Source organism: Theropithecus gelada, chromosome 8, assembly GCF_003255815.1.
Source record: "Theropithecus gelada isolate Dixy chromosome 8, Tgel_1.0, whole genome shotgun sequence".
In the NCBI taxonomy this organism is placed as follows: Eukaryota; Metazoa; Chordata; class Mammalia; order Primates; family Cercopithecidae; genus Theropithecus; species Theropithecus gelada.
Window position 1 is genome coordinate 106,120,534 of NC_037676.1, and position 23,946 is coordinate 106,144,479.

The window sequence follows — 23,946 nt, forward strand, 5'->3', positions numbered from 1 at the left end:
AGCCTAGATGTCTTAGAGAGTTCTCAGTTGAGACGAGTCGGCTTTAGTTGACATTATGTTTAACTATATGTAACATAGATCTCATAACCACATGCTTAAATAAAGAAGTTTATGTTTTTCTCATGTAAAAAGAAGTCTGGAGGTAGACAGCACAAGGATGATACTACTACTCAAGGAAGTTAACAGAGACCTATGTTCCTCTTGCTTAATGCCCTGCTACTACAATGTGTGGCTCTAAAACTCAAGATTAAAAGAGGGCTATTGTATTATAGGTAGTAGGACCACATTACAGTTAAGACGTTGGAAGAATAAAGTATGAAAGGTGTCAGCCTATTGTGCTTATGTCTTTTCACTAAGAATACGTAGCTTTGTAGAAACTGTACCTAATAAACTTCTATCTAAATCTTATTGGCCTGAATCACAGCCATGAGAAAACCCAGAAAAGAAATTTGTTAGACCAGGCACACTGCTGTCCAGAATAAAATTTGGATTCTATTTGTAAGAAAGTAGAGAGATTAGATATTCAGTAGGCAACCAACTATATTTGCCACATTCTCTTTGCCTTTGGTCCTTTTATGGATTTTATAAAGCTATTAATTCTTACTGCTATCTTATCAGCTTTCAGTTTAAGAAAAGTATTATTTGAACCCTAAATCATGAAGTTCTGCGTGCACTAGAGCTGCTTTAACCAAACACAATTCTAGACTTAAAATGTTTTGGTAGATAGGATATCCTCCTTTTTTCTCATATATTCCCTCCCTCATGGATGGAGCTGCTTTAAAATAATATTCCTGGCTTCCTCCTACTCCCTCTTCTGTTCTGCCCCTTGGGATAAGGAAGTGAGCCTAAGTAGCAGTTTCTTTGTTTTTCCTCTTTCTCTTGGGAACAAGATGCTCACAGAGAACTTACATTCTCTCCTGTTGCCTGCCACAAGTTTTATAGAAACAGGCTGTAAAATAGTCTCAGACCAATGTAGTCTGTGCCTGGATGGGTGTGTCTGTATGATTCTGAGTTTTTGTATTAGGAATCTCACTTTTTACTGGAGACCAGTTCTACAATTTCTGTTTTGTCAGTAATGGAGGTAATATTTCATATGTCATCTACCTCTTTTTTCTGTTTCTGAATTAGGTTAGCAGTTGGCCAAGGGATAGTTTATTGAGAATTACTTTAAAAAGGCAGCTTGTTGCTGTCGCTTGAAACATGTTGTGTGTGGTTTGTTGTTCTCTCTTTCTAGCCTTAAATAGAACAAGCCCAATGTCAGAATTATCATGTAAAATTCAATATTAAATATGCAATCTTTTGATTTTTAATCTCAGGAAAGATTTTCATCTCATTAAGTGACTATTTTTACTGTAAAACTGGAAATACTTTAAAGAAACCATATGACTACGGCATATGTAAAGGTGCCAAAGTGCCTATATTTCAGAAAGGAAAAAAAAAAACAATTTTCATAGAAACAGAGCTCAGAAGCATCATGACAGCTGATGAGAAAGCAACATACAGATTTTGGGGTCTGTCTATGTCACAGATTCTGTGTCAGCAAAGAAAAGTTTAGGTTCAAGTAATAGAAACCCCAAATGAGGCTGGCTTTAAACTTAAAGATAATTTATTTGTTAACTCATTGAAACTTGAGAAGTACATGAGTTGATTCAGGTGGGGATTGATCCTGAATCTCCGGTAAAGCGACTTAGAACCTAATTTCTTTGTTTCTATTTTTAATTGTCACTATGTGGATATTGACTCCATTTGGGGAAGGCTCTCTGACTTATACCCTTAAATTGTCTTCTAGTAACTGTGAGAGTTACATGAACTCTAAATCGTGAAACAATAAGTCTATGTCTCAGTACTGTCAGACCAATGTCCTTAAGAGGCACTGTGGTTGGACCAGCTTAGGTCATTGTGCTAGTCATTTTGAACAGGAATGGTACATTCTCATTAGCTCTGCTAATCATGGCTCAACCCTGAAACAGTTGAAGCCAGTTCAATCAAAACCACAAAGCTTAGAAGGGAGGAGACATTCTTTCTGTTTCAAGAAGAAAGAGAAATAGATGACAGAAAGCCAACAACAAATATTCATTACAGTTGCTTCCAGAGTACATTTCCTATTTTCTTCATTCAGAAGACTTAGTAACCCTAAAAGTCACCTACTTTTAGCTTGTAATCTAACACGTTTTTAGAGAATATATATAAATTAAAGGCTAAACAAGTAATTTCACAGTGTGAAATTATTTTCTATCAGTTACTTTAAAAATTGCTAAAGAAACTTTTCTATAAAAGTTTAAAAACACATAATTTAGAGGAATTTATGTTAAAAACATGTCTAAAAATATGTTAAAAATTTTTAGAATTTAAAAGAGAATTCTAACTGTGTTGTCTAATCTGGTGACTCATCATTCTCATGGTCTCAGACATGCCTCTTAGTTGATATCCCTCTTTTAATGTGGTGTTTAATAAAGAACACCATGTTTAAAATATGATCAGATCACATACAAACACTTGTTGAAATTTAACAACCTTCTTTCACAAAGCTCAGCCTCACCAGCGTCTTTGATTGCATCTGCTTCTTCATCTTATTTGGGGCCTAGCTCCAGCAAGCACCACACTCTTTTGTTTGTTTCTTTCTTTCTTTTGGTTTTTTGCTGGCTGGCAGAGGAAATTTCTATAGGAGTATTGGGAAAGAAACTGGAAAGAAGATAAGAGGGCTTTATTGAAGATAGATTTACTTCAAGAGCAGAATTATTAAAAAAAGATTAAATTTTTTTATTTCTATAGCTTTAGGGGTACAAGTGGTTTTTGGTTACATTGATGAATTGTGTAATAGTGAAGCCTGAGCTTTTAGTATACCTGTCCCCTATATAGTATATATTGTACCCAATAGGTGATGTTTTATCTCTCACTCCCATCTCACTTTCCCCAATTCTGAATCTCCAATGTCCATTATATACTCCGTGTACCTTTTATACCCATGGTTTAGCTCCCACTTATGAGTAAGAACATACAATATTTGGTTTTCCATTCCTGAGTTACTTCATGTAGGATAATGGCCTCCAGTTCCTTCCAAGTTGCTGCAAAGGATATGATTTCATTATTTTTTATTGCTGAGTAGTATTCCATGGTATGTATGTACCACATTTTCTTTATCCACTCATCACATGATGGGCACTTAGGTTGATTCCTCATCTTTGCCATTGTAAATTGTACCGTGATAAATGTGTGCAGGTGTCTTTTTAATATAATGACTTCTTTTTCTTTGGATGGATACTCTCAGTAATGGGTTTGGTGAATTGAATGGTAGATCTAGTTTTAGTTCTTTGAGAAATGTCTATACTGCTTTCCACAGAGGCTGTACTAATTTACAGTTCCATCAGTGGCGTATAAGTGTTCAATTTTCAGCACACTTGTGCCAACATCTATTGTTTTCTGACTTTTTAATAATGGCCATTCTTGACTAGGGTAATATAGTACTCACTGTGATTTTAATTTGCATTTTCCTTGTCGTTAGAGATGTTAATAATTTTTTCATGTTTGTTGGCAACCTCTATATCTTCTTTTGAGAAATGTCTATTCATGTTTTTTGTCTACTTTTCGTGGGATTATTTGGGTTTTTTTGCTGATTTGTTTGACTTCTTTATACAATCTAGATATTCGTCCTTTGTTGCATACACAGTTTGTGAATATTTTCTCCTGTTCTCTAGGTTGTCTGTCTGCTCTGTTGATTATTTCTTTTGCTATGCAGAAGCTTTTTAGTTTAATTAAGTCTTATTTATTTTTGCTTCTGTTGCATTTGCTTTTGAGATATTAGTCATAAATTATTTGCCAAGTCAATGTCCAGAAGAGGTTTTCCTAAGTTTTCTTCTAGAATTTTTATGGTTTTAGGTCGTATATTTAAGTCTTTAATCCCTCTGGAGTTAATTTTTGACAATGGAGAGAGATAGGGGTCCAGTTTTATTACTCTGAATGTGGCTATCCAATTTTCCAAGCACCATTTATTGAACAAGGTATCCTTTCCCCAGTGTATGTTTTTTTTTTTTTAATCCAAACTTGTATTTTTTAAAAAACACCTTATGAAGAAGTAGGGTGGTCTGATTCTTTTTAAATTTTTGTTTCCATAGGTTTTTGGAGGAACAGGTGGTATTTTGTTACATGAGTACGTTCTTTAGTGGTGATTTGTGAGATTTTGGTGCACCCAAGCAGTATACTCTGAACCTAATTTGTAGCCTTTCATTCCTCACCCCCTTCCCACCCTTTCTGCCTGAGTCCCCAAAGTCCATCATCCTTATGCCTTTCATCCTCATAGCTTAGCTCACACTTATGAATGAGAACATACAATGTTTGGTTTTCCATTCCTAAGTTACTTCATTTGGAGTGATAGTGTCCATTCCTATCCAGGTTGCTGTGAATGCCATTATTACGTTCCTTTTTGTGGCTTAGTAGTAGTCCATTGTGTGTGGACTGTGTGTGTGTATATATATATGTGCAAAAAATTTGTTTATATATTTATATATTTTGTTTTATTTATATATTTTGTGCTTTTATGAATAGAAATTGGTTTATTAAAAGCTTTTTGTAGGAATTATAGAAATGCATATACACACACACACACACACACACACACACCACACACATATACATATCAGTTTCTTTATCCACTCGTTGATTGATGGGCATTTGGGCTGGTTCCATATTTTTGTAATTGTGAATTATGCTGCTATAAGCATGCATGTGCAAGTACCTTTTTCGTATAATGACTTCTTTTCCCTTGAGTACATACCTAGTAGTGAGATTGCTGGATCAAATGATCATTCTACTTTTAGTTCTTTAAGGAATCTCATGTTTTCCATAGTGGTTGTACTAGTTTACATTTCCACCAGTAGTGTAGAAGTGTTCTCTTTTCACTGAATCTACACCAACATTTGTTATTTTTTCACATTTTGATTATGGCCATTCTTGCAGGAGTAAGGTGGTATCACATAGTGGGTTTGATTTGCATTTCCCTGATTATTAGTGATGTTGAGTATTTTTTCATATGTCTGTTGGCCATTTGTATATCTTCTTTTGAGAATTGTTTATTCATGTCCTTAGCCCGCTTTTTGATGGGATTTTTTTTTCCTTAATTGTTTGTTTGAGTTCCTTGTAGATTCTGGATATTAGTCATTTGTCAGATGTATAGATTGTAAAGATTTTCTCCCACTTTGTGGATTGTCTGTTTACTCTGCTGCTAGGTGTATGTTTTGTTGGTTATAGGTATTTGGCTGTTATTTCTAAGTTACCTGTTCTGTTCCATTGGTCTATATGTCTACTTTTATACAAATACCATTCTGTTTTATTTACTGTAGCCTTATAGTTTAATTTGAAGTCAGGTAACGTGATGCCTCCAGCTTTGTTCATTTTGCTTAGAATTACTTTTTCTATTCGGGGCTCTATTTTTGGTTCTATATGAACTTAAGGATTTTTTTTTAACTCTGTGAAAAAGTGATGCTGATATTTTAGTAGGAATTGTGTTGAGTCTGTAGATTGCTTTGAGCAGTATGATCATTTTAATGATATTGATTCTTCCAATCCATGAGCATGGGATGTTTATTCATTTGTTTGTGTCATCTGTGATTTCTTTCATCAATGTTTTGTAGTTCTACTTGTGGAGATCTTTCACCTCTAATATGGTTAACCTTTGTTTCCCCGCAAAATCTTATCTTGAATTGTAATCCCCTGATGTTTAGGGAGAGACCTGTTGGGACATGATTGGACATGATTGGATTTATGGGGGTGGTTTCTCCTATGCTGTTCTCTTGGTAGTGAGTGAATTCTCACGATATCTGATGGTTTTATAAATGGTAGTTTTTCCTGTACTGATACACACTCACTCTTGCATGCTGCCATGTAAGACGTGTCTTTTCTTCTCCTTTTGCCATGATTGTAAGTTTCCTGAGGCTTCCCCAGCCATGGAGAACTGTGAGTCAATTAAGCCTCTTTTCTTTTTAAATTACCCAGTTTTGGGTATTTCTTTCTAGCAGTGTGAGAACAGAGTAATGCAACCTCCTTGGTTAAGTATATTCCTAGGTATTTTATGTGTGGAGAATCCCACTTATTGACTTGTGTATGTTGAATCATCCTTTCACGACTGGAATGGAACCTACTTGGTTGTGGTGAGTTATCTTTTTGATATGCTGTTGGGTTTGGTTTGCTAGTATTTGTTGAGGATTTTTGCATCTCAGTTCATCAGAGATAATGATCTCTATCTCTCTCTTTTTGTTGTGTCCTTTTCTGGCTCTGGTATCAGAGTGATACTTCATAGCATGAGTCAGGTAGGATTCCCTCCTTCTTAATCTTTTGATGGTTTCAGTAGTATTGGTACCAGATCTTCTTTGAATGTTTAGTAGATTTCCTGTGTGAATTCACCTGGTCTAGAGCTTTATTTTTTTGTTTGAAGATTTTTTATTGCTGATTCAATCTCACTACTCATTATTGATCTCCTGAAGGGATCATCAATTGTGCAGCATTTTCTAGAGACTTGAATATTTAAGAACCTTCATCTTTTAAATACAAGTTGAAAATACTTTCATGAATAAAATAAAATAAAAATTAATTTAACTAGCATCTGATTCATAGAATCTTTTTGTTGTTTTGTAGTTTAAGATCCAATTGTAATCTTAACTGGATAATAAGATTACAATTATTCTCATGAAAACCTCTTAGATCCCAATTTGGGTCCTCAAAAATTTGAATGCATGGGAAGTAGTTACAAAAGCAATAAACAAAAGAAAACATGTTAAGAGTAAAGAGTTAAAAATGGGGAAACTAGTCCTGAAAGGAGAATAAACATTCTAAAGAGAAAAGGAGAAAGAAATTGGAGCCCTAGAAAGATCAGTAGAGAGTGAAGGGAAAACAATAGTGGTATTAAAGGTGATACAAATGAAAGTCTGGGGTAGATGAATAAGAGGAGCTAGAAACAAGACGATTGATAGAGAAGGGCATTGTCACCAGAGTGTGCATTACAGTTAGAGGAACATCACCAAGAGAACTCACTGAGGTGGTAAAGTGAATGGAAGGAAACGTAAAGAGGAAGAAGGATTGCTATTAACTGCAGTGTTTCTGAAATTTTCTTGACTTAAGAATAAAAATAAACTGTGGGCAAATGGATTTTTTTTTCAGTTTAATATGAACTGTGGGGTCTGTATGGTTGAAATTTATTACTGGTTTTACATTCCTATGAAAATGAATTATTTTGAAATTTTATTACATTTCTCTTTGAATTATCTGCCAGTCTTTATTAGAAATCTGAGAGGTTAAAAAATCACATTTTCTATCCACATTTTCCCTCCAATCTTTTCAAGACCTACATTTAATTCTAAAATAAAATTATAGAGGTGAATACCTATACAAATAGTTGAATGGTGCTACCATATATTCCTAGACCCTCATTTAAACTTGCTATTTGTGAGACCTAAAAACAGCACAGCCCTTTTTAATCTTTTTCTACTCATCTAACACTGGCCTTTTCTCAGTTTTATATAAAATTATTTGGAATCATTTAAATATAACTTTCAGAGTTGTAATATTAATATCCAGATAACTGGCTTTTGCTAGGAAGGAATTTGTATGGCCTTATTCTCTTTTTAATTTTTTTTTAAATCACTGAATGAGCATTGAGATGTTAATTGACAAAATGAGCAAAATTTGATTTAAACTTAGTGTCTAACCAACTTCTTAGTTTCATAGTGCCCAGAAATGCCTTGGATGTAGCTTGCATTTGGTGTTCAGTATTGTGAGGCACTAATCAGCTAAGTACCATAATCCTCCTTACAGGGTACATTCTTACTTGATCTGGAGCTATATACAGCCACATAGTAACAGCATTAAAGAATAACCTTTTTCTTAACAGACCCATCACTAGAGGATTCTATGACTCCATCCTTGAATGAGTGTTGTTTTTGTGTAATTTTTTAGTAACTGAGTTTTGAAATAAAACAATTGTTAGCAAGTAGAGACTTTCAAATCATCTGATTAAGGATGGCTTCTATGATTTTGCCAGGGCTAGAAGGATTAAATGAAAGCACTGCCTGGCACACTGTTGATGTATTTTTGTCAACATGATGCTTCATGCTCGACAGATGTGCATTGGTTGAACAAAGGTAAAACAATAAAAATAGATTAAATATTAATTGTGATATGTAAAAATTTCTATATTTTTGATTTTTTATAAATATAAATTGATTTATTAAAAGCTTTTTGTAGGAATTATAGAAATGGGCCTTTGTTTTCATGTTTTACAGGATCATATACTTCTGTTAAATCCTTGATTTAATGTGTTTTAACAGCTTAAAATTTTAGAATTTGGTTGCAGTGTTACATTTAAACTGTATGGTTAGTTAGCATTGTGTAATTGTATTCATGAAGTATTATATTAGTTTATTTAGCAATATCCGTGCTTTATAAAGATTTTTAAAAACAAGTAGGTATTTTTTTCAGGTTATTGATTTTTCAAGTGTGATTTACATCTTCTTATTTATAAAGTAACAATTTTTTAATGATCTCTACTATTAATGCTTATGAGTCACAAAAATTTTCATATAGGTAGTACTTAATGTAAAATTTGAATTTATAAAAATTAGTAATCTTCAAATTCTGCACTGTATTTCCAGTGTTATAATTTTTAAAAATTGCATATTTCTTCAGTTGAGTTAAAATATGTAAATATTACAATGTAGGTTTCCATGTAATTTTTCAACGTTTATAAATGTTTTCAAATGTTCATTAGACTATATTTTCAGAGATTTGATTATTTTTTTATCAATATGGTCAGTATTATAGGTGGTATTAGTAACACAAATCACTTAAGATGGTAAAGCCTGTAAATATTAAAATGGAGGTTATGGTAAAAACATGATGAATTAATTTATGGCATATAAACCCTGGATGCCTTTGGGAAATCTGGAAGTGATTTTAATTGGGAAAGAAGCTTCATTGGAGTTTTTCTATCAGTCAGTATGCTTTTTGGACATGGAATTTAAGGAGTCTAATTGGTAGGATTTCCTATGCATACTATTTTGCATAGTTAGAATAACATTTATAATGGAGCATCAGATGTGTTATACAAGCTAGAATATTTAGAAATAGATTGAATAGTCCACATGACAAACAACTGTAAGCAAGGAGTAGAAATGATACTTATTACAGTAGATTTAGGATGTTTAAAATGTGGTTTTCTATAAACTGTTTCTAATTAAGGAGAGAATACTATGGTGAAAGAGAAAACAATTCTAACAATGCAGGTGGCAGTAAAGAGAAGTGAATTGATATTAGATAAATATAAAGTGAATATAAATATATACTGATATTGTTATAACAGAAATAGGGATTGATAGAATGCATAGGATTAAAGATTAAGGCACTATATGATGCCACAAACACATTTTATACTAAAGAAAGGCATAATTTTGGATTCTGCCTCTTAATTTCTCAGGGTCTTTGAAGGATTAAGTGAAATGTAAAATCCTAGATGAATCGTTCCTTTTCCTTTGTATTATAATAGATGAATTAAATACTGCTAAATGCCTTATGGTTCTTTAGAGAAATGTATAAATTATCAATGATATTGTTTTATCTATTAAATGTTTTCCACCTGATGATGATAAATGCTAAGTCTTGTTTATAAAGGCTGGTAGCAAAGATATAGACTAGAAACACATTACTTGAATTTACATTGATTTTATTTAGTTCCTGAAAGGAATATAGTATCATGAAATATAGAAGTTTAAAATTTAAAGGACAGTATATATGAAGTAATTCATAATATAGTTGGTAAAAATTATTTGATAGAATATTTATTATTTAGAAATAATTGATTGCAGGTTCTTCATTGTTTGATACATATATTGTTAGAATGAAATTGTGCCTTGTTTCTCGCATAGTGTTAACATACTGTAAAGTACTATACCTTAAAGTGTATTTTTGAAAACCTAAGTCTTTGTAACAGTGACAATAGTCATCCCAATTTCCGATTATAACCACTGTTCTATTTTTTATAGTGGTTATAATCTTAAATCCAGTACAAATCGACATCTACAGTATGATTCACATATTTCTGGCAAATTTCATAATCTCTAGAACGATGTGATTGCTAGATTTAACAATGAATTCAATTTTCCTAAGGTATGATTTTTAAAAAGTACCTAGATGGCTTGCTAGGAACTAATTATTAATAACCTTTCTCTTGGAACTGAAGTCCTTAATAGGAAATAAATATTTATCAGTAAGATAAAATATACTGTATTCACTTTATACTCTACTTTCAAAAATTCATGTTAATTCTTTAAGATAGGAATGAAGTGTTCCTTTTTTTTCGTACTTCTATACTCAGTTTGCATTAAATATATTATGGGAAATCCTTAATGCATTAAGCTTTCATGTAGGCTTATTAACTTGATGAATTTGTGGTATCAATAAAATCTTACCACCTATGAAATGGAAGATGGTTTCAGAATCATTCACCCTCTTAAGAACAAGGAATGTGTCTTAATCATTTCTGTATTCCTAATTTATATGATAGTGTGTGGCATTTATTTCTTACCTAATATATGTTTGTTAAAGTAATATATGAGTTAACATGTAAAATCTACGTCTCTCAATTTAAAGCACAAACTCCTAAGGATTTAATGGTTATATAGTTTGAAATAACTGGCTAATTGCAAAAGTATGACTAAGAACTGTAGATTCCTTAAATCTGGTGTTCTTTTCATGATAGACTACTATCATGCCAGAGTATTTTTTTTTTAGTCAAATGTATAAAAGTAATGACAAAAGTAAAATGAATGATGCACAGTGCGCACACACATATACACACAAACAGGGTGTTACTATAAATTTTTTTTGAATGTTTTGTTTTGATTGTAAATTTTAAACTGTAGGAATCTATGGTTTTATGTAACAATTGTAATCTAAAAGATTTGTAATTAAGTCCTAAATGTTTTTTATATAAATGTAAATGCTAAAAAATGTCATATCCACTTTCTTAATTATGAAACATTTAAGGGATACACTAATTTTTTCACTTTCTACAGTAGTTATTCCTTTATAGTTCCAGGTTAGAGTTTATCCTGGCTTTGTACTTACATGAGATTTGAAAGGTGGAGGATATACAGAAGCCATTATTGTCATGCGTTAGTTGTTGGCTAGCAGATGGGCAGATATAAAAGTCTTAGTGGCTCCTGGGCAAACTCCTGTTAATTGGCCACCCTGATGCTTTAGGTGGTTGAAATAATTGCTGGCAGATGTCCATAGACTCTTGGCATTCATAGCAGCTTTCTAATGTCCATTTTGAGAACCCTTGTCTCTGCATCTTCAGGCTAAGATCATCAGCATTAACTTTCCTGGCTTTCATTCCTGTAGCCCATTCAACCGTTGTGTAGCTTCTGGTTCCTGAATTAAAACCCTTCCTACCTGGAAAACCTAGAATAACTTCTGTTTTTGTTAGTGAACCTAATTGATAGATTGGCAGACTGTATTCCAAATATGAGGGAAAAAGATTCTGTGACCCAGGGGAGATATTAGAGAAGAGTGCTGCTTTTTCCAGGTTGGGTCATTCTACTCTGTCCTTTCTCTGTTCTTGCTTTTGGACTAATAAACCATTGACTAAGAAATTCACAACTGGACTGTTGAATCTTAGTCATCTTTAACTTCAACTACTTCACTCTTTCATTATCTGCTGTTCATGTTCTGGCAAAATCCCCATAATAGTTTTCTAAACCTTTTCTGTTATCTTCAGGATTCTAATCCTATTGCTTTTCATGACTAATAGTTGATATTATCTGAGTTTATTCCAGAGAAAAGGTTGGTGTGAATATTTTGTTAACAGGGTATTATGTGTGATTGCAAGGTTCACTAGGTTTTACCAGTGTTAGAAGGGTAAGTTGAGAACGTAATAGGCAGTTTCTTCTTCTGAGACTATAAGGAAATATGAGGGGTCAGATGTAGAGACTTAGTAGAATAATATCACCAAGCTGGCCTTAATCTAAATGAAGATGGAATAAAAATAGCAGTTTTTCTGATTTCTAGGATTTTTGTAATGAGTGGATCATTATTATTTATCTATTTAAATTGCTTATCTCAAGTTAGATCGATTAAAAAATGTTGGAGACATGATGATAAAATGAAAATGTAGGTGAACCAATACTAGGAATGAACTAGACAGATGATGAATGAAAACGATTTTTAAGAGCCAGCACTTAGTTTTAGTCAGAAAGTATTCAACTCTTGAGCCAAATCAGTTTGGCTTCATTACATTTTCAGGTAACTTTCATAATATGTTAGGTATAGAGAAGATGGAAGAAAATATTTTTCTAAGCTGCTGAATAATAGTTGGTGGATAGTGGAAGTGTATGTAGCAAGCCAAGCAAGGAAATTTGAATAAAGGCTATTTTATAGCAGTGGAATATCATATTATCTAATTTTGGAGCATAAGCATATTCCAGATATAGTGTTGCAGGCACTTAATAACCACAACAAAGTACTTATTTGAACTTAATATAATGAATACTACTGAAACCATTGTTTTGGTATGCCTTTAAAATGAAATTTTAAAAAGGCAAAAGGACTACTTGGTTATCCATCAACCTGCCAGCAAATCAATGAAATGTAAAATTGATAAATTTTTGCTCTTCTCATTGTTCTTTTCCTTTGGTTACTTAGGAAAAGAAGCCCATCTGTGTCCAGAGATCAGAATAGAAGATACGACCAAAGGGAAGAAAGAGAGGAATATTCACAGTATGCTACTTCGGATAGCGCAATGCCTAGATCTCCATCAGATTATGCTGATAGGCGATCTCAACATGAACCTCAGTTTTATGAAGACTCTGATCATTTAAGTTATAGGGACTCCAACAGGAGAAGTCATAGGCATTCCAAAGAATATATTGTAGATGATGAGGATGTGGAAAGCAGAGATGAATACGAAAGACAAAGGAGAGAGGAAGAGTACCAGTCACGCTACCGAAGTGATCCGAATTTGGCCCGTTATCCAGTAAAGCCACAACCCTATGAAGAACAAATGCGGATCCATGCTGAAGTGTCCCGGGCACGGCATGAGAGAAGGCATAGTGATGTTTCTTTGGCAAATGCTGACCTGGAAGATTCCAGGATTTCTATGCTAAGGATGGACCGACCATCAAGGCAAAGATCTATATCTGAACGTAGAGCTGCCATGGAAAATCAGCGATCTTATTCAATGGAAAGAACTCGAGAGGCTCAGGGACCAAGTTCTTATGCACAAAGGACCACAAACCATAGTCCTCCTACCCCTAGGAGGAGTCCGCTACCCATAGATAGACCAGACTTGAGGCGTACTGACTCACTACGGAAACAGCACCACTTAGATCCTAGCTCTGCTGTAAGAAAAACGAAACGGGAAAAAATGGAAACAATGTTAAGGAATGATTCTCTCAGTTCAGACCAGTCAGAGTCAGTGAGACCTCCCCCACCAAAGCCTCATAAATCGAAGAAAGGAGGTAAAATGCGCCAGGTTTCGTTGAGCAGTTCAGAGGAGGAATTGGCTTCCACGCCCGAATATACAAGTTGTGATGATGTTGAGATTGAAAGTGAGAGTGTAAGTGAAAAAGGTAAGTTTTCTAATTACACATTTTGCTGTAATTGATTAGATAAGCGTTTTTTTATAGGTTGTATTTCTGAGTGAAAATGTAATAGGTATTACTAGCTTTATTTTAAAAGTCTTTTGATGGTATCGAACGTGTGAAGAAAACTTCATGTTATAAAAAGTATCTTCTGTTGTTCAGGTATAAGAACAACAGAATGATGTTCTATTGATTTTTAAAAATTGCTTTCTTGCTTTGTTTCTGAAAGTTTTCTTGTATCACTTGGCAGCATATTTCAAAAATATCCATTAACTGTAGTTTTAAAAATAACATTAATTTTTTGTCTCCTTGTAAAAGTAACAATATGTTCACTATAAAACATCTGAAAAAGTCTTCAAAGCATAAAGAATGAAATGCAAGTTATCCGTATTTCTTTCCCCCGATATAACCATTGTTAACCTTTTATTGTATTTTCCTTCTTTTTTTTTCCTATGCATGTATGGTTTATAGATTTATAAAATTGGTATCTTGCTATGTATAATTTTGTATACTGATGCTTTCAATTGTTATCACATCATAAGTGGTTTTTCCCCAAACCATTAGATGTTCTTTAGTAATACATTTTAAATAGCTACACTAACATTCTATCATAAGATTATACCACAAACTAAATATTTGTTTATTTGGGGCATTGCCGTGGCTTCCATTTGCCAATGTAAATTATAATGGTTGTCTTTATACATACTTTTTGCCTACATCTCTTGAGTATTTCAAAAATATATATTCGTACTTTGGATTATTTTAAGCTTTAATTCAGATTACCAAATTGCTTTCCAAAAAGGTTGTAACATGCTTTACTCTTGTCAGATGTACTTGAGTTTTCAGTCTCAATTCACCAAATCTTTGCCAATTGAATAGCCACAAAAATGCTATCTCTTTGTCATTTTAATTTGAATTTGATTGTAAAGTTGAATGTTTTATACGTTTATCTGCATTTGATATCTTCTGTGAATTATCTGTTCATTCCTTTAATTCTTTCTGCCCTTCTTTCTCTGGGTATTAGTTTTTCTCTTATTGATTTAAAAGCGCTTTTTATATAGTTAGGATTTCACCCCATTTAACTGTTATTTGCCAAATACATTTCTCATTTTAATGTTTACCTAGTATTTTACTTTGTTTATTTGAAACTATTGAATTTAATGTAGCTAAACCTTTGTATTTGGTGATTTTTTTCCATTATTTTCATCTTTAAAAGCTCTTTATTCACTTCCAAATCAATTAAGTATTTAACTGTATATTATGTCATTTTTAAATTATTTTTTAACCATTAACTTTTTAAACATTCTGGAATTTATTTTGGAATATGAGAAAAATATCCCAGATTGATGAGTATCATACCAACCTCCTACTCCCAATTTCCTTATACCATTTGATGAATAGTCAATTTTTTCTTTATAGAATCAACAGGAATCACAAGGGATATTCAAGAACAGAGCTAGGTATGAAATGATTATGGAATCATTTTATACTGTACCAAAATAATTAGCTAGAACACATAAATTGAGAGTTTCCATTCTGAATTAAAAATAAAAACTGTGATATAAAAATAACTAACAAGAAATGAGGGGCCTACAGGAAGAGCCGTAAAATTTTACTGAGTAGCGTAAGGAAGATGTGAATAGCGGTTCCTAATTAGGAAGGCTAAGTAGTATAAAGATGCAAGCTCTTTGCAGATAATCTCTTGGAGTTAATAATATTCTAGACATAATACCAATTGGACCCTTGAAGTATTTTATTTCTAAAGTTAATCTGGAAGAAATAACACTTGTAAGAATAGTTAAGAGTAGTGAGGGAGAACTCACTTGACCAGATAGTATAAAATGACAATAATTGAAAATGTGGTACTGCTAGATAATTTGGACATATCAGTGAAATTTTAATATATTAAAACTAATAAATGATAAAATATAAAATGCACAACAATCCAAGAGGGAAAAGATAAACTATTCAACAAATAGGATTGGGGAAATGCATATGCAGTTTTAAAAAATCAAGTTAGGGGTATTTCATATTTGTTGCATTCAAATGATAAATACTAAGAAAAACTTGCTTATTAAAATATAATTATCTATAAAGAGCAACTGTCAATCTTAATTAATTTTTTGTGGAGTATATACAAATTTTATTTTCCCTAAGCTGTAGTACTTCCTTAAGTATATTTAATCATCTTTAGTTTGGTCATTTTTCACAATTGCCAGAGTATATCATGATACTAAAAAATAAGAAAAAGGATAGTTTTGTTATCTTTGGTGGTTTGGTTTAGATTCTATCTGGTAGGTATTTCTGTTATCCTTTGCTAAAGTAATGCCTTCACTTGTACCACATAAAAATGTAAAAAACCCAGAAATGTATCAATTCAGTGCTTGAAAGCTTTTTTATATGTGATATCTTTATTTTAGTATTCTGAAGTATCCACTTATAAAAATCTCATATAAATAAAAAGGTATATATGAGTTAAATTAAAATCCTATTTGAAACAAATTAGCAAAGCTAAAACACTTAGAAAATATAGAAAAAAAATGCCTCTCACATTTTTTTTATCCCCAAACTTGAACTTCTAGTAGACACTGTTGAAAATAGTCCTCTTTCTCATGTATTTAATCATTGTTTCACAGAGGACAGTTTCTGCCAACATGTATTCGGCAGAAAACTACACTTTAATTTGAATTTGGAGGAATAAACTTGAATGAAGTAATCTTTTTTATGTTTAATATTTCCCCAATAATTGAATTCAGTGAGGATAAATTGTAGCTGTTGAGACACTGGGATATTATGGGAAAGAGATTGAATTATATCATGTCTTGGCTTTTCATCATTAAAGTAGCATTTTTTTTTTTATTATTTGTGGAAAATTGGCAATTTGATTTGGGAATAAATTACCTTTAGAAGTATCTAACATTGTGGTTCATCTTTGATAGTTAACTAATGTTTGAAAATTCTTCCTAATAGTTAAAGAAATTTTGCTAGTGAATTTTAAACATGTTTTTCTGTATTTTTATATGTAGAGACATCATTCTAAGAACCAACCAACTTTTAAAAAATAATCACCATTTTGTTTTATTATACCTACACTAAATAACTCCAAAGAATGTGTTTTACAACTCCGATATCTTTCTCCTTGTCTTTACTTTTCTGTTTCTTTTCAATTTTGTGCATAATCTTTCAAAAATATGCAAGGCAAATTTTCATCAAGTTATCTAATTTTAAAATGTTAACAACACTTTATAGATAGCACCAAGCAACATTATCATTGCAAAATAATTTTTTTCTAGGTCCTAGTACATCATAGCTTCTACTACGTAGCAGAATCTTTCCTGGTCTATAAATAATAAAATTCCTTGGCAGTTGGTAGCAAGTTTATAATTTACTCTACCTAATTTTTTTTTCTCTGCTGTCCTTTTGGATAGTCTGTTTCTTTTCTTCTATCTTTAAGTTTTGGCTTGTCTCTTACTTGTCGCTTCAGATGGATTTCATTATTTTAAATATACAGAGTTTCACTCAAATTTATAATAGATGTCATTTCATTCAGTATATTCTGTTAAATGATGCTGCTAATTACAATGACTGGGCCATAGTTTGTGTAACAAAAACAGAGGTTTCATGGGAAAAGTATCAGTTTTGGAGTAAAAGAAGATGATCAAACCCTTCACTAACTATGTGATTTAGTTCTACCTTTTTAACCACTCTAGGTCTGTTTCTTTACCTATAAATCTGTAAATCGGGATAATAGTATCTCTATTGTTCAGTCATTGTAAGGATCAGATGAGACTGCGTATACCCAATACTCATCATACAGTATTCAAATAATTTTTGGATTACTTAATGTTCTGTGATAGTTAAGACTTCTATAGGACAACTCTAAAGAGCTCTGAATGAAAGTATAATTGTGGTCATATGGATGTGGTCATTTGTGTTGGTTTCGCCTCTTCCAAGATCTGTCCTAAATTGAATGAAGCTTGTTTTCAGGGTAGAAAGAATATGCTTAACTTGTTGAGATGTAATTTTAAGATGTAATTCAATGTCTCACTGAATACTGAACACCTATTTACTCATTTTTCTGCCAAGAACTCTTTCAATACCTATCATTTGCAAGGTGTTGGATTGGATCCAGTGGAAAATGCAGAAATGAGTTACACATTTTTTCTATCCTAGAAATTGAGAATCTAAAATAACTAGCAATATAAGGCCATTGTACTAAACAGGTACCATAGGACTTCAGAGGAAAGAAGCATTAGTTGTATTTACTGATTTTGCATGCTCTTTATGTCTTGTAACACTTTTCTTTTACTCAGTGTGATATAGTTTGCTTTTTACAACACTAAATTGATCGCTTTCCCATACTTTGTGTTGGGTTAGGAAATTGCAAACTGATGTTTTTTTCATTTTTTTGTTTGTCTGTTTGTTTTTTGCCTTTGGGTTATAGAAGGAGGTAAGTCTTAGATTGCTAATGTCATAGTATTTCTGAATTTAAATATTTTGAACATTCTTCTCAAAGTTTAAAATATATTTCTTTGTAGCCTTTAAAAATAATATTGGATTTCTAATTTTATCTATTATTTTCTTATTGAGTAGTCTATAGCAGGTTTCTCAACCTCAGCACTACTAACATTTGAGGCTGGATAATTGTTCTGTTGCACTATCTCATGCATTGTAAGGTATTTAACAGCATCCCTGGCCTCTACCTACTAGATGCCAGTAGCATCCCTAATCACAGTTGTGACAGCCAAAAATATCCCCAGACATTACAAAATATCTCTTGTGGGGCAAAGTTCACCATCTCCAACCCTCGTCCTCATCCTTATCCCCTTCATTGGGTCTCCTCCCCACTTCACTTTCAGAACCAATTGAGAGGATCATAACTATCATTTTTTTAAAAGGAGTAGACTAGAATAGAGTAGAAAATACCAAAGTCAAGTTCACAGAGTAAGGGTAATTGTGTTCAGTAAATTTTTGCTTTGTTACAATGTAAAACATATATTTCTTTCTGTAGATTATGACCAAAAATGTTTTAAAGTTACTCACTTACATTAGAATTTTGTGACTCACTTGATGCTGGTGTTTCGCGTTTAGACCCAGAGAAACGTCTAGAAATTAGTTTCAGTGGCGAGTTAATATCTCGTATAATAGATTCTGAACTTTTCCTTAGATATATTTTAATCTTAATATTATAATCCAGTGTAATTTTTCACTTTAATTAAATAGCCATGTTGTTAACCATTTGACCAACTGCACAAAAGATGCCCCATTTGATCTTCTTTAAGTTACAATCTGTTGTGGGGAGTTTTAGTTTCTTCTGTGTTCCATGGCCTAATCTGACTATTTTTACCTGGTAGTTGCAGGCCTTTATTTTTTCTGTATAAAATTTTGTGTGAGAAGTGGCCTAGCAAATGCAAGAATACATGTGTATGGTAGTTTTCTAGCTGTAAATTATGAAATGTTTGAATCAATTCTTACATGTGAAATTAGCACAACACACTTTTACTTATTTTGTAAGATGAGAAGGTGAATGGAGATGGTGGTGGATTAATTTGGAGAAAAGACCTAGCATAGGAGGAAGGAAAAATAGACTACACCTTTCAGATAGAAGCATGATCCTTTAAGCTTTAAAAACAAACCCAAAAAATATTGGCTTTGTATTTGTCTGAATTTAGATGTTGTCAGTATCATTAGTGAAATTTACTGCCTTACATAGTCTCATAATTTTTTATAATTTTTAAGTAATGAATTTACTATACGTTTGTAAAGAAAATAGGCTATTGAAGACAATGTACATTAGCAGTGTGAGAAAAATATTAATTTATGGTATCTGAGACCAATTAAACATCTGAGGAATTCGAAACCAACTGGACTCAAAAATTTTTAGGACAAGTTCTAATAATAAGAATATGTTAAAAATTATTAGATGGCTAGATAACAAATTTTTTTTTTTTTTTTTTTAATTTGAGACAGGGTCTCACTCTGTTATCCAGGCTGGAGAGCAGTGGCATGGTCATAGCTTACTGCAGCCTTGACCTCTTGGGCTCAAGAAATCCTTCTGTCTCAGCTCCCCAAGTAGCTGGGACCACAGGCTTTCACCACCAAGCCCAGCTAATTTTTAAATTTTTATTAGAGATGAGGTCTTACTGTGTTGCCCAGGCTGGTCTTGAACACGTGGGCTCCAGCAATCCTCCTGCCTCAGCCTCCCAAAGTGCTGGGATTACAGTTGTGAGCCACCACTCCTGACATGCAATAACATTTACTAAGACTTTCACAAGTAAAATTTTTAAAAAGTCAAAGATTGATTATTCTCTTATGTATTCACTCCACCTATGGGTAAAATAATCTTATGCTAAATAATTATTCCAATTTTAATGTGAGTCTTAGGACTTTACCCTTGAATAAAAAGGACCCAATCACATTGATGTTACTTGGATATAATAAATTCCTCTGTTGCTGTATTAGGCATCATTGTAACTCCTGACCTCAGGTAATCCGCCCGCCTCGGCCTCCCAAAGTGCTGGGATTACAGGAGTGAGCCACTGCGCCTGGCGCAAATTTTAATTGAAAGTGAAAGCTGTTATGTTGGATTAGAATTCAGTAGAGGATGCCTAGATTTTAATATTTAGTAGAGCTTTAAACATTTGATGATTAAATTTCTTCAATGGATAGAAAAATGTATACTTTTATGGAGGATATATTGTTATATTATTATTATTATTAATCGATGAGAGACATAAAAGAGTAAATGCCCTTATGGTATTACAAATGGTGTATAGGGCATTTATAATTGAGCTGAAAAGCATTGAAATAGCAGACAAGTTGGGTCTAAGACTAATTCAGTATTTCAAGAGGTATAGAGTAGATTCATTCATTCATTTATTGATTATTTCTTTCAACTAAAATATATCAAATGTCAATAATATGTAGTACTAGAGTATGAAACATGAAATAAGATAGCATTTTTTCTTGCTCTAGAATTCCACCTTTGGGGTACGGGAGTAAAATCTTAGACTGTAAATTTAACTGCATATATGGTTGACTTATCCTAGAAAATTGTATCTGGGATAGGCTTTTATTTTTGTTAGCCTGTGCTAGAAATATTACACAAGTGAAAGGATTTTAGAGTTGATTTAGCAGCAAAACAACTTGACTTCTTATTTAAGCCTCAACCTTTTGGATATACAATGTAATTTTACTGCATGTGGGAGATTATCCATTTATTATGAAGTCTCACTTGAGAAAATGATCAGATAACGCAGTCTAGATTAGGGATAGTTAAACTATGGTTTGTGTGCCCAATTCAACCCATCACTTTTCTCTGTATCTCTTGTTTTTGAGCTTGGAATGTTTTTTACATTTTTGAATGGTTAAAAAAACTTAAATATTTTGTGATATAAAAATCACATGAAATTTATTTTTTATTATACTTTATGTTCTAGGGTACATGTGCAAAACGTGCAGATTTGTTACATATGTATACATGTGCCATGTTGGTGTGCTGAACCCATTAACTCATCATTTACATTAGGTATATCTCCTAATGCTATCCCTCCCACCTCCCCCGACCCCACAACAGGCCCCGGTGTGTGATGTTCCCCTTCCTGTGTCCAAGTGTTCTCATTGTTCAGTTCCCATCTATGAGTGAGAACATGTGGTGTTTGGTTTTCTGTTCTTGTGATAGTTTGCTGCGAATGATGGTTTCCAGCTTCATCCATGTCCCTACAAAGGATATGAACTCATCCTTTTTTATGGCTGCATAGTATTCCATCGTGTATATGTGCCACATTTTCTTAATCCAGTCTGTCACTGATGGACATTTGGGTTGGTTCCAAGTCTTTGCTATTGTGAATAGTGCCGCAGTAAACATATGTGTGCATATGTATTTATAGCAGCATGATTTATAATCCTCTGGGTATTTACCCAGTAATGGGATGGCTGGGTCAAATGGTATTTCTAGTTCTAGATCCTTGAGGAATCGCCACACTGTTAAATTTTAGTGTATATAAACTAAATTTTATTTACACATGCCAACCCAGTCATTTATGTATTGCCTATCGATTCTTTCATCAATACTTTTTTTATGACAGAGTTGAGTGGTCGAGACAGATTACATGTTTGCTGTCATTGCTTTGCAGTGCTGCTCAGCAACTGCAAATTACAGTGACATGTTTATGACTCCACAGTGTTTTGAGTAGCATGCACACAACCATGCTGTGACATTTCATTTATTTTTTATTAACTGTGCACACATTATGTCATATCAAGAAAGGATAAGGAAAGTGGACTTTGAATGTTACAGCTTTAAGGCACCATGGAATGTGGATCACATGTTACCAGATTAAACACCCATCACAATATTATCAACTCACAGGAAAGCAAAGTCCAGAAAAATTTGAAAATTTAAGTCACCAGATTTGGTGACTTTTCTTAATGAACTTAACCCAAAATTATGAGACAAAAAATAACTATTTTTAAGAGAAATTTATACTGTGGTAAAGTTATTTCAACAATTAATGTTTGAATCTTAACTAATGTCAAGCTGTTTTATATACTTGACTTGGTGTCAAAAGTTAAAACAAAATAGCAAGATCTCTATCCCTGCAGAATTTTGCAGTAGAAATATCTTCTAAGCTCAAACTACAGTTCCAGCAATGTTTATCAGACTTCAGTGTGAATACAAAGAAACCTCCGTATTTCAAAATTTGTTTAATTGTGCAGTTGAGGACCTTCAACTAGAAATGGCTAATCTGCAATATAATAACATGCTAAGCTTTTAGTAGAAGAATCTAGTAAAAAACTAGAAATGTATTACAAGGGATAAATATGCATAGTTAGATTATATGTTTATCAATTGATATCAGTGTTTGGCAGTACCTGTCTGTATGAAAAGAAAATTTTTGAAGATCAAATACCTCTTATTACAGATCAGTGGTAGCAGATGAAATTTTGATGATAGGAAACACTAACATTGAACCCCAGTTACGTGAAATATTATCCTCAAAATGTATAGGTCTATATTTCAAAAATTACAGTCAACTATTTATATTTTAAGTTTCATCAATAAAAATTGTAGAAATTTGTCTTCACTGTTATTACTTAAGACCTACATAATAGCCTCGATTTTGCTCTTTTGCTCCTAAAATATTTGTTATTTGGCTCGTCAGAGAAAAAGTTTGCCGATCCCTGGATTACATGCATTGTTAATTTTCGATAGTTATCTTGAGATCAGTTGATGATATTTTCTAAAAATGAGCAAATAATCATTAATACTTTTTTTAATTTTTAAAAGCTAAAAAAATTAAGTTTTAAAAATTAAACATTGTTATAATTTATTATGCCTTTTTCTGCTGGACATTTATTTTCTTCAGAATTTAAATTACTTTGCTTCACTTTTTAAGCAATATAATTTATTTTAGGAAATAAAATTAGGTGTACTTACTGAGTTGTTATCGTATTTTCCTGTAATTCCTTGACAAGGGTTTTTTTTTTTTTTTTTTTTTTTCATTTTTGAACATACTTTTAATAGCTGCTTTAAAATCTTTGTCCTAAATCCAATATCTATCCCACTGAGAGTCAGTGTCTTAGCTCAGACTACTATACCAAATTACCATAGACTGGATAGCTTATAAAGCAGATGTTTATTTTTTACAGTTCTGGAGGTTGGGAAGTTTGAGATTAAGGTACTGGCAGATTCAGTGTCTAGTGGAAGCCCTCTTCCCAAGTTGCAAATAGCTCTTTTTGCTGTATTCTTACATGATGTGGGAGAGATAATCTCTCTTGTGTTTCTTCTTATAAATGGACTAATTCTATCATGAGGGCTCTACTCTCATGACTTCCCTAAGACTTCACCTCAGAAACTATTATATTGGGGATTAAGGCTTCAACACATGAATTTGGCAGGAGGGGCATGCAAACATTTAGTACATAGCAGTCAGTTTCTTTGAATGATTTTTTTTCCTAGTTATGAGTAATGTTTTCCTATTTCTTTGAATGTCTTATAATTTTTGGTTGAAAATTGGGCATTTTAAATGATGATCATGTAATAACTCTGGATTCTTACAGATTTTCCTGAGGATTATGTTTCTTTTTTCTTTTCCCTTTTTCAGTAACTTTCTTGGACTTAAAGTATAGAATTTGCCTCCCTGTGGTATGTGTCCCTCTGAAGTCTCTACTCTTTGGGTCATGATCCAAATTGTTAGCCAAAGATTGGGGCAGAAGTTGTGCTCAAATATCTTGAATTTGAAAGCCTCCACCTTATGCCATTTAATCTTTGTGTGGTATACGGACACATTTAAAGTTCAGCCAGTTCTCAAGTAACTCTTGG

General features: G+C 32.7%; 1 protein-coding gene across 34 annotated transcripts in view; it reads left to right on the forward strand.

Annotated features, from left to right (window-relative positions):
- Positions 1-23,946, forward strand: part of RIMS2 (regulating synaptic membrane exocytosis 2) — a 728,068-nt gene that overhangs the window by 339,911 nt on the left and 364,211 nt on the right. For all 34 annotated transcript variants that reach the window (XM_025395354.1, XM_025395352.1, XM_025395350.1 and 31 more), the window contains one exon: positions 12,685-13,610. In XM_025395354.1, coding sequence (XP_025251139.1) covers positions 12,685-13,610 — 926 coding nt within the window. The remainder of the gene's footprint in view (positions 1-12,684; positions 13,611-23,946) is intronic.